The 12,478-nt window shown below is 39.8% G+C and overlaps 1 protein-coding gene across 3 annotated transcripts in view; it reads left to right on the top strand.

Moving 5' to 3' along the window:
- Positions 1–12,478, top strand: part of LOC133607484 (transcriptional regulator ATRX-like) — a 58,237-nt gene continuing 45,759 nt past the window's right edge. For 2 of the 3 annotated variants that reach the window (XM_061962159.2, XM_061962158.2), the window contains exons 1-7: positions 1–114; positions 813–910; positions 976–1,031; positions 1,110–1,141; positions 1,288–1,409; positions 1,593–1,709; positions 1,796–1,905. In XM_061962159.2, coding sequence (XP_061818143.1) covers positions 80–114; positions 813–910; positions 976–1,031; positions 1,110–1,141; positions 1,288–1,409; positions 1,593–1,709; positions 1,796–1,905 — 570 coding nt within the window. In that variant the 5' untranslated portion in view covers positions 1–79. The remainder of the gene's footprint in view (positions 115–812; positions 911–975; positions 1,032–1,109; positions 1,142–1,287; positions 1,410–1,592; positions 1,710–1,795; positions 1,906–12,478) is intronic. The other variant, XM_061962160.2, reaches the window with a different exon arrangement.

The following is a 12,478-nucleotide window of genomic DNA, read 5'->3' as shown; positions in this document are numbered from 1 at the left end:
CTCCAAGCCAGCAGGTGGCAGTGTTCAACCTTCACAGACAAGGGCGTCGTTCTTAAACGAAGAAATGAGAGCCCAGTGAATGTTCGTTTTTTGTTGCATGATGCTGCGTTCAAAGTAAGAACAATATTACCATTTTTCGGATGTTCATAACACAATAATTTAAGACGTTTTCCTAAATGTCGTAGTGATGCTGAGGTAAACATTGGAAAAACACCGCTAGCTTTGTTGACAAATAGCTAGCTTAGCAACATGCTATGTTAGCTACATCGGCTAGCAGCCAGTTTTCAAGCCGTTTCCGATTAAGTTTGGGGATAATGTAGGTGGAGTTAGCGGCGTATTTTAAACTCTGAACCAACTCCAAACATTATGTAGATTGCAATATTGTCTGTTTTCCCGCTATTGGTACTTAATTTCCATTTCGTCGTCGTTGGACCAGGTGGAAATTGCTGTAAAAATGCCTTGACTGTTGAGAAGTTTCGTCGAATTAACTGAGCTAAGCAAGAACAGTCTTTATTTTAGATATTTTATTATTTGTATCCAACGCTAACAAATCTACCAAGCCATGAATTTTTTTCTGAAACGATATGTGTATGTATTTAAATGGACTACATTTACTTATGTATGCACTAGTAGTATAGGAAAAAAGAACCCTGTCTCAAACATCCAGATTTCCACAAGAACAATTTGTAGTAGTATAATTGAATTCTCTGTTAAACAAATATTCTGAATACTTAATGTAATTATTTGGATTATTATATATCCTACAGTAATATTCAGTAACCATTAATATATCACTTCTTTGTTGACTGCAGTTCTTCGGACAGTAAACTGAATGTACTGGTCAGCAAACTGCACGAGTATTTGGCCCATTCCACTCCAGAGGACAGCAATGGCTCAGCTGAGACTCATGGTAAATTCACAGAAAAATCTTCATGATGTAACATTTTTTTGTTGATGTGTACTTTTCATTTATAGATGTGACAAACAGGAATGGTCCTGTGGAAAATTCAGCTGGTCAACATACAATGGAGGTAAAAGATTATTGGTACCTACAATTGTAACCGTGTGATTATAAAATAAAACGTAAACATTTAAAATGTCCTTTTTAGCAGGCTGTTGCAGACACAAAATTCTCCAAAAGGCGAGTTTGCTTTTCTTTTACATTCCCACGTGTATAGAAATACTCTTTGGCACTGAGACAGCAGGATAATTGCAATACTTTTAAACAAATGAGACAACAGGAGAAGTATAATGCTAATATTTACTTATGTCTCAATATGATTTCAGAAAACCTTCTGTTGTGACAAAGCACTCTGGCCTGGATGAATCTGGGGACTCAAACGATAGCGACAATGTGGATTTCCCGTTCAGTGCAAACGGTCACTCGGAGGTCACTCACTTGCCTAAAGGTAGTCTTTTCTACATCACCTTGACGCTGAGTTCAACAGTTTGTTTTCTTAGCTCTGTTTAATGTAAAATCGAACAACACTATTATTTTGTGATTTCGTAATGATACCGATAAAACTATATATGTTATGTATTGTGTAAATATGTAAACAAATGTATTGACAGAAATGCTATGCTTTGTCCAGGCACCGTTGTGGTTCGACCTGAACCTGTAGATAACGGAAGAGATGACTTCAGGGGGCCAGAGTTTCGCAGCCGCAAAAGTAACGTTATACGAAAAGAATTTTCAAGAAGACGTGGAGGTCAGTCAACTTTTGGTCAATTTTGTTCAAACTAAACTATTTCTTCTGAGCCTATCTTTATAGCTAACAGTGGTATGCTTTTAAAGGAGGCGAACATTTGGAAATTGTCAGTTGCACTGCTTGTGGCCGACAAGTGAACCATTTCCAGAGAGATTCTCTTTATCGCCACCCAGTTCTGAAAGTACTAATTTGCAAGGTGAGTCTGAGTGTGTGTGTTTTCAGAAATAAGCATAGCACTAAACACATCGTTAATGTCTTTGTTGTAACAATGCTTCTTGGCAATACATCTTAAATGGGGCAGTATGGCTCAAGTGGTAGAGTGGTTGCGGGTTTGATCCGAGGGCTCTGCGATTATATGATTGTGATCGCTGATCACGATAAATTTTAGTTCAATCTTGGTGATTAGTTTTTAACAATAATTACTTGGATAAAACATGGCGGAAATGTCCGTTAGAAGATACCGCAGTAGTAAACAGTGGGGATTCAACGGTGCTTGGTATAATCCTACATGGAAAAATCTGCCTTCATTGACTGTTTTCCTTGTGTGTTTTTTGTGTACACGTGCGTGTGTTAATTTGAATGTGTTTGTGTGTGTGTGTGTGTGTGTGTGTGTGTGTGTGTGCGCACCACTATCCCTGTCCACCGTTGCGAAAGTCAGACTCGTCACAGCGTAATTAATGTCCAATCAGCTTTGTGCCTCTTCCCCCTTACACAACTGGAAATGCAACCCAGATGAACAAAATAAAGAAATATGGCCAACACTAGCATAGAAGTTGAAACGCAACGTTTAAAAGAAGCAGCATTTTAGTGACAGACTTTAATTAGTCTCACTGACTGCTTGGCCTCATGTTGTGTGTGTGCAGTAATCCTGCCCTGAATGCGGTCTCGCAGGCAGGCACAGAATGTTTTCGTGTATTGGTCCCAACTGGGAGAATAAACACACCTACTAATTCTGCAAATAAATCCGTATGATTAAACTGACAATGGCAGTTAAGAAGATAATTAGGGGTGCACGAAAAATATTGGGGTGACATAAGGAATTATGAAATACTGATAAGAAATAGCTCAGATTTATATAAAAAAAAAAAAAAAAACCCTCAATGAAGCAATATTACCCGTTTTGTACTGAAGGGGGTTTAGGGTGAGCAAGTCAAACGCTCCTGTTCCCCTACTGTGCTCACAGTAAACAAACATTCTCTCGATCGTGTGGGACTTCTTCAGAGGATGACATTTCCTGTGCTATTTGCACTAAATGTTCTGCAAATATTCAGCTAGAAGGGGAAAAAACATCACACATAAACACATCAAACCTTATCAGCCATTTGAAATGCCAGCTGTGTTTTGAAAGTCAACAAATATAACTGCACAGCTAAAGAAGCTGCCCAAAGTCAGCTGCAAAGAAGGGTATGCGTAAAATACAGTTAAATCTAAATTTCAAAATATGATAATTAACTTAATAAAAGTTTTGTATCAGTTTTGAGCAGCAGTAAGTATCTGAATTGCTTGTATTCTGTCATGTCACCTCTTCTCGGAAGTGAAAAACAGTGGTGGTCAACCAAGCCAATATGGCTGTTGTGCAGCAAAGCAGCTCAAGGTATGCAAGGGGCCTAGCTCTTCCTGCAGAAAGCAGATGCGAGCAAACAAACCCTATGCAATGGAACAGATTCTATACTTGTTATCAAAAAACAATTTGTTGAGTGATATCAAGGGTTATCCGATGTAGTTTCCAGACACATTGAACTAACTAGTGTGCCAGATGTCAGTCTATACGACCAAACAGATGAAAACTTGGAAAAGCATGGAGGCATACAACTTCTTTGTGTGTGGCTGGGTTAAGGAAATTGGTATCATAAGACTCTCCCATATAAATATGCATTGTATTTGCTCGGGTAAGGTTGAATTTCGTGATTTAACTTTGCGTCTTGCGAGGACTCGTCCATGTAAACAAACTATGACGATATAGCACCCGACAGCTGACACCCGTGACTGCATAGCAGTGCATGCCAATTTAATTTAACCACTTCGAACAGTGAATAATATATTAACATAAATATGTAAGGATTTGCCTCATGATATTACATACTTGCCTATGCATTTGATTATATATTTTTTCAAATATGCTTTAAAAAATCTTTAGATTTTACTGCTAAAAACTGGCATAATTTTACACAAAAAATTGCAGTGTTTTTGCAGCATGTTACAGTAAATGGAACCGGTACGCACTGTTTCTCCTGCCTAAACGGCGCACTGAGTTGCAGGACAGAGAGACAATCGGGAACATCGAAACAGGCTAGCTTGTAGTGCGATAACCATCTAGCTCAGACCTGGGCATTTTGCGGCCCGCGGGCCACATCCGGCCCTTTGTACGTCCCTGTCCGGCCCGCATGAGGCCAATCATAAATTACAAAATAAATTAAAAAAAGTATCTATCTCGAGTGTGCAATACAACAGTGCTGCTTTTGTTTTGAAAAGCGTTATTTGTATTACTACCGTGTGGACGTATGCTCGTGCGCGATTGAGTGAATGTGAACAGCGCCATTCACAAATTACAAAATAAAAAAAACAAAACATCTATGTCGTGCGTGCAACACAACTGTGCTGCTTTTATTTTGAAAAGTGTTATTTATGGGCGTATGTCCGTGTGTAACCTGTGAGTGAAGGTGCACAGCGACAAGTGATGCCCGGTTATCCCCGAGACGCTAAAAAAAGAAAAGTTGATGACGAATGCCGTGTTTTCAACAAGACATGGACTGCCAAGTATTTCTTTACAGAAATTAAAGGTAAAGCCGTGTGCTTAATTTGTGGTACACAGGTTGCTGTCTTTAAAGAATATAGTGTAACGACCTGCTGAAGTTGATGTTGTGTTCTTTAGTTGCGGAAATGAGGAGTGAGGATAGACGTGCGTGTGGAAGGAACGAGATAAGTTGAGCTGTGTTAGTATATGTTGCTCAATAAAAGTTTAAAATGAGCGTCAGACTTGGTGTGCACTTCTTCTGGACACTACAATTGGTGTCAGAAGTAAAACTTTGCGCATACTGCCGCTGCTTGTGTGCTCAGCCTGCTACGTCATCGGGAGGTACGTGCCATGATGTTTCCTGGCGACTTTGTCAAGATTGAACGGGAGGGAAAGGACATTGAGTGGGGACTTAAGGTGCCGGCAGCGACTGCAGATGTCTGTGTGAATCCCGGACGTAAGCTCGTCGCAAAGAGAGAGAGAGAGGGAGGAAGGAGAGAGAGAGGAAGGAGAGAGGCAGCGTCTACAGGTGCAGCACACGCTGCTTGGCATGGGGGAATTCCGCCCTCAATGAAGACTCCCAGGTTTGATGGCAAGGCGAATTGGGAGGCATTTCATCCCACTTCTGACACCAATTGTAGCGTCCAGAAGAAGTGCACACCAAGTCTGACGCTCTTTTTAAACTTTTATTGAGCAACCTATACTAACACAGCTCAACTAATCTCGTTCTTTCCACACGCACGTCTATCCTCACTCCTCATTTCCGCAACAGCAACACTCCCTCCTTCTTCGCCAATCACCTTACAGGTGTGCTACGTTCACAACAAAGAGGATGCAGGACAAAGTGACAGAAATTTAAATTTTTGCATTGTAATATACATCAGGAAGTGTTGTGTAACAAGTGTTAAAAATACAACCATCAAAAGCCATCTGCTTTTGTATAAAGATAAGTTAGGTTAAATGAAAATATTATTATTATTATTATTTATCTTACGATACATCAAAAATAATTTGAGCTAAATTTAATTTAAATATTGCAGGTGTGGCCCTCCAGCAGTGCTCGGGTTGCTCATGCGGCCCTCGGTAATAATTAATTGCCCACCCCTGATCTAGCTCGTGTCGAGCTGTCGGGTGCTTGTTTGTTTACATGGAAGCGTCCTCGTAAGACGCAAAATTGAATCACGAAATGCAACCTTACCCGATCAAAAATGATGCACGTTAATACGGGAGAGTCTTGATACCAATGTTCTTGACCCAGCCACACACAAATACGTTGTAGGCCTCCCTGCTTTTCTAAGTTTTCATCTGTTTATTCGTTTAGTATGACCCTTGCGTACTCGGATAGTTCAAACAGCCATCTTGGTTTGGTTGACCACCGCTTTTTTTCCCTTCTGGGAAGAAGTAAAGTGTCGGAATACGAGCAATTCATGAAATGCCTTATCGCTGGGTTTACATTTAACGTCATATCTGTTTTTCTTCTTTGCGGCTTAATTAACTTGATGGTCAAGCAGCTTGAGTGTAGCATTAAAACAAGTGAGAGTGAGTGTAGAATTTGAGCAGAAAATGCCGTATTGCTGTTCTGTTTTTGGGTGTTCCAATCAAGAAAATATCCTAATTAGTATTAACACCTGGGGATAAGTTGATTGGCAACACTAAATTGGCCCTAGTGTGTGGATGTGAGTGTGAATGTTGTCTGTCTATCTGTGTTGGCCCTGCGATGAGGTGGCGACTTGTCCAGGGTGTACCCCGCCTTCTGCCTGATTGTAGCTGAGATAGGCTCCAGCGCCCCCCGCTACCCCAAAGGGAATAAGCGGTAGAAAATGGATGGATGGAGTATTAATAAACTAGATGAATAAATCTCTCGTAGGTTCAACAGCATATACTAAATCTTGATATTGCTAGCAAACATAGCTAAACAATGAAACAAAATTTGAACTTCATACAATAAAAACAACTGCAGTATAATAATAATAATTATATTTATTATAATTTGTAGCATGAAATCAACTGCAAACAAACAAACAAAAAAATTCTCATTAGCATCACAATCACAGCAGAAAGGCACTTGTTATGTAGATCAAATACGGTACTTAATGATGCACAAATAAATCTAACATTGTTTTTCACTGATTCATGTCTAACTTGTGGACCCCTCCAGATATAAATACATAATGTGCCTTTATACAGACCTTTTCTTCTCTAAATACTGTGGGTGTCAAAGTGAGGTCGCAGTGAGCAGTAACATCTTGGTGATTCTAAATCAGTGGTCCCCAACCTTTTTCTAACTGCGGGCCGGTCAACACTTGAAAATGTGTCCCACGGACCGGGGGGGGGGGGGGGGTTATGGTGTACACACATATATATATATATATATACGGTATATATATATACCACATATATATATATATATATATATATAAAATAATACAATCATGCGTGCTTACGGACTGTATCCCTGCAGACTGTATTGATGTATATTGATATATAATGTAGGAACCAGAAATATTAATAACAGAAAGAAACAACCCTTTTGTGTGAATGAGTGTAAATGGGGGAAGGAGGTTTTTTGGGTTGGTGCACTAATTGTAAGTGTATCTTGGGTATTTTATGTTGATTAAATTAATTAATTAATTTATTATTATTATTATTTTTTAATTTCTTGTGCGGCCCGGTACCAATCGATCCACGGACCGGTAACGGGCCGCGGCCCCCTGGTTGGGGACCACTGTTCTAAATGATTAAATCAGTGGTCACCAACCTTTTCGAGCCCAAGGTCCCTGGTCTCAACCAAAAACCAAAGCAAGATCTACCCCTGCGTCAACTCTATATATATATATATATATATATATATATATATATATATATATACCGGTACTATATATATATATATATATATATATATATATATATATATATATATATATATATATATATATATACCGGTATATATATATATATAGTCATGGCCAAAAATATTGGCACCCCAGCATTTAAGTCATATAACGCACCACTTCTCCCAGAAAATAGTTGAAATTACAAATGCGTTGGTATTCACATGTGTATTTCTTTTATTTGCATTGGAAAAACACACAAAAAAAAAAGCTAAATCTGATATTATTTAAGTCCAGATCTAAGTCCTATAGAACATCTGTGGAGAGATCTAAAAACAGCAGTTGGGAGAAGGCACCCTTCAAATCTGAGAGACCTGAAGCAGTTTGCAAAAAAAGAGTGGTCCAAAATTCCAGTAGCAAGGTGTAAGAAACTAATCGATAGTTACAGGAAGCGATTGATTTCAGTTATTTTTCCCAAAGGGTGTGCTACCAAATATTAAATTGAGGGTGCCAATAATTTTGTCCAGTCCATTTTAGGAGTTCTGTGTAAAATAATATCAGATTTGGCTTTTTTTTTTTTTGTGTGTTTTTCCAATGCAAATAAAAGAAATAAACATGTGAATACTAAAGCATTTGTAATTTCAACAATTTTCTGGGAGAAGTGGTGCGTTATCTAACAGAAATGCAGGGGTACCAATATTTTTGGCCATGACTGTATATGTATTAGAGCTGTCAAATGATTAAAATATTTAATCGCGATAATCACATTTTGTTCATAGTTAACTCAAAATTATTGCGATTAATCGCAGATAGGTATACGTTTTTATCATTAAATAATTAGTGATATTCTGTACATTACATGTTGTATAAGTTAATGGGGGCAGCACGGTGGAAGAGGGGTTAGTGCGTCTGCCTCACAATACGAAGGTGCGGAGTAGTCTGGGGTTCAATCCCAGGCTCGGGATCTTTCTGTGTGGAGTTTGCATGTTCTCCCCGTGACTGCGTGGGTTCCCTCCGGGTATTCTGGCTTCCTCCCACCTCCAAAGACATGCACCTGGGGATAAGTTGATTGGCAACACTAAATTGGCCCTAGTGTGTGAATGTGAGTGTGAATGTTGTCTGTCTATCTGTGTTGGCCCTGTGATGAGGTGGCGACTTGTCCAGGGTGTACCCCGCCTTCCGCCCCGATTGTAGCTGAGATAGGCTCCAGCGACCCCGAAGGGAATAAGCGGTAGAAAATGGATGGATGGATGGATGGATGGATAAGTTAATGGTCTTCATATTGCTGCATGGCAATGTTTTATCCTTCTGTATTAATGAATAAAATGTAATATTGAGCCTGCTAATCATTCTGTAATTGAGGAATTGACCAGATCATGTTATAAAATAATTTACACAATATTTCAGCCAGCAAATACGCCCACAGCGCGGACACGCTGCCTCCGCTCTAGACAACCCCGTGCGTATAGCTTACGTCATCACAACATCGGTTTTGGGAGCACTGTTCTGGTGAATGAAGTATGTATGTAGTATGAAGTATGTACTCAGTGGCCTAGTGGTTAGAGTGTCCGCCCTGAGATCGGTAGGTTGTGGGTTCAAAACCCAGCTGAGTCATACCAAAGACTATAAAAATGGGACCCATTACCTCCCTGCTTTTCACTCAGCATCAAGGGTTGGAATTGGGGGTTAAATCACCAAAAATGATTCCCGGGCGCGGCCACCACTGCTGCCCACTGCTCCCCTCACCTCCCAGGGGGTGATCAAGGGTGATGGGTCAAATGCAGAGAATAATTTCGCCACACCTAGTGTGTGTGTGACAATCATTGGTACTTTAACTTTTTAACTTTTATTTATCCGGCCAAATTGTCGGTGCATCATTAGTCAATAGTGCGCAAATAATAAACTATGTATAGCCATTCTTACTGTAACTACCTGCTGGTGTTTATGTGTATGTTAGTGTGTTATGATGGCCATTTTTTCCATGGTCTGTGAACACAACGGAGAATGAACAAGCGTTGTGTGTCTTGTTGTGTGAAGCACGGAGGCAGACGTGTATGCACAGAGGAAATACTTGTTAAAATTGGGCCCGTTGTTATCATAAAGTTGGCAATAATTGCTAAAATGAAAGTCAGACTATTTTTTTTTCTTTGGGACGCTACAATACATTATATTACTTTATTTTGTTAGGTGTGGCGGCTAATATGAAGCCGTAAATTAAGGAGAAACCCTACATGTACCGTATTTTCCGCACTATAAGGCGCACCGGATTATTAGCCGCACCTTCTATGAATTACATATTTCATAATTTTGTCCACCAATAAGCCGCCCCGGACTAAAAGCCGCGCCTACGCTGCGCTAAAGTGAATGTCAAAAAAACGCTGCGCTAAAGTGAATGTCAAAAAAACAGTCAGATAGTTCAGTCAAACTTTAATAATATATTGAAAACCAGCGTTCTAACAACTCTGTCCCAAAATGTACGCAAATGTGCAATCACAAACATAGTAAAATTCAAAATGGTGTAGAGCAATAGTAACATAATGTTGCTCGAACGTTAATGTCACAACACACAAAATAAACATAGCGCTCACCTTCTGAAGTTATTCTTCATTCGTAAATCCTTCGAATTCTTCGTCTTCGGTGTCCGAATTGAAAAGTTGCGCAAGCGTGGGATCCAAAATGGCCGGTTCCGTCTCGTAGAAGTCATCGGGAGTCAGTGTCGCTGTTGTTCTGTGAATCCTGCCTTCCGGAAAGCTCGGACCACAGTTGTGACCGAAATATCTGCCCAAGCATTTACGATCCACTGGCAAATGTTGGCGTATGTCGTCCGAGGCTGTCTGCCCGTCTTAGTGAAGGTGTGTTCGCCTTCGGAGCTGTGTGAAAAAAGCCACCCGGCCTCTTCGCGTAAACTTCCCTTAACCACTCGCTCATCTTTTCTTCATCCATCCATCCCTTCGAGTTAGCTTTTATGATGACGCCGGCTGGAAAGGTCTCTTTTGGCAAGGTCTTCCTTTTGAATATCACCATGAGTGGAAGTTAGCATGGCAAGCTAGAACCACAGTGAAGGATGACTTCATTCCCTGTGGTGCGAATATTCACCGTACGTGCTCCCGTTCCACAGTGCGGTTCACAGGAATATCAGTTGCTGTGAAATACGGTAGTAATCCGTGTGCGGATGGAGAGATTGCGTCTTTTTATGAACCGGATCGCTTATTAGGAGCCATTTTGTGGTCTTTACAGATGTAAACAGGAAATGAAACGTACGGTGATATCCGCGCGTTTTTTCTTCTTCTTCCGGGGGCGGGTGAAGCGCTTCCTTTTCTATGGGGGCGGGTGAAGCGCTTCCTGTTCTATGGGGGCGGGTGCTTTCCTTGGCGGTTGCTTGCGTAGAAGAAGAAGCGCTTCCTGTTCTACCGGGAAAAAAGATGGCGGCTGTTTACCGAAGTTGCGAGACCGAAACTTTATGAAAATTAATCGTAATAAAGCGCACCGGGTTATTAGGCGCACTGTCAGCTTTTGAGAAAAATTGTGGTTTTTAGGTGCGCCTTATAGTGCGGAAAATACGGTAGTTAAACCAATTGTATAGTGTAGCGCTTTATTTTGAAGCCAGAAAAGTTTGATTATTTTGAGAAAGTGTCTTGACATGTTTTTAATGTCAGATCGACTGTTTGCAATAAAAGTCTCCTTTCGAGATCCTGCCGACCATCTTCATTTTTTTTTGAAATCATTGTATTTTGTTTTTATTTGCGATTTACACAACGTGCCAACTTCACTGGTTTTGGGTTTTGTATATACCGGTACTGTATATATATTGTACAAAACCAGTGAAGTTGGCACGTTGTGTAAATCATAAATAAAAGCAGTGTACAATGATTTGCAAAACCTTTTCAACCTACAATTGAATACACAGCAAAGACAAGATACTTAACGCTCGAACTGGTAAACTTTTATTTTTTTGTAAATATTAGCTCATTTAGAATTTGATGCCTGCAAAATGTTCTAAAAAAGGTGGCACAAGTGCCAAAAAAGACTGAGAAAGTTGAGGAACGCTCGTCAAACACTTATTTGGAACATCCCACAGGTGAACAGGCTTATTGGGAGCAGGTGGGTGCCATGATTGGGTATACAAGCAGCTTCCATGAAATGCTCAGTCATTCACAAACAAGGATGGGGTGAGGGTCACCACTTTGTGAACAAATGCGCGAGCAAATTGTCGAACAGTTTAAGAACAACATTTTTCAACAAGCTATTGCAAGGAATTTAGGGAGTTCACCATCCACGAAAAGGTTCAGGGAATCTGGAGAGTTTTAACTTGCACTTACAGATGTAGCGACCAACTGTAGTTACTGACAGTGGTTTTCTGAAGTGTTCCTGAGCCAATGTGGTGATATCCCTTACACGCTGATGTCGCTTTTTGACGCAGTACCGCCTGAGGGATCGAAAGTCTGTAATATCCTCGCTTACGTGCAGTGATTTATCCAGATTCCCTGAACCTTTTCGTGGATGGTGAACTCCCTAAATTCCTTGCAATAGCTGGTTGAGAAAGGTTTTTCTTAAACTGTTCAACAATTTGCTCACGCATTTGTTGACAAAGTGGTGACCCTCGCCCCATCCTTGTTTGTGAATGACTGAGCATTTCATGGAATCTACTTTTATACCCAATCATGGCACCCACCTGTTCCCAATTTGCCTGTTCACCTGTGGGATGTTCCAAATAAGTGTTTGATGAGCATTCCTCAACTTTATCAGTATTTATTCCCACTTTTCCCAACTTCTTTGTCACGTGTTGCTAGCATAAAATTCTAAAGTTAATGATTATTTGCAAAAAAAAGAAAAAGTTTATCAGTTTGAACATCAAATATGTTGTCTTTGTAGCATATTCAACTGAATATGGGTTGAAAATGATTTGCAAATCATTGTATTCCGTTTATATTTACATCTAACACAATTTCCCAACTCATATCGAAACGGGGTTTGTACATAAACGTGTATATGTATATATACGTGTATACGTATATATACATATACGTGTATACACGTATATATACACGTATATATTTATATATACACGTGTATATATGTATATACATGTGTATACGTATATATACATGTATGCGTATAATGCGTATATATATACATGTATGCGTGTATATACGTATATATACGTGTATACGTATATATACGTATACGTGTATAAATACGTATAT

Source organism: Nerophis lumbriciformis, linkage group LG09 (assembly GCF_033978685.3).
Source record: "Nerophis lumbriciformis linkage group LG09, RoL_Nlum_v2.1, whole genome shotgun sequence".
NCBI lineage: Eukaryota > Metazoa > Chordata > Actinopteri > Syngnathiformes > Syngnathidae > Nerophis > Nerophis lumbriciformis.
This window is presented reverse-complemented; position numbering and strand designations above follow the sequence as displayed.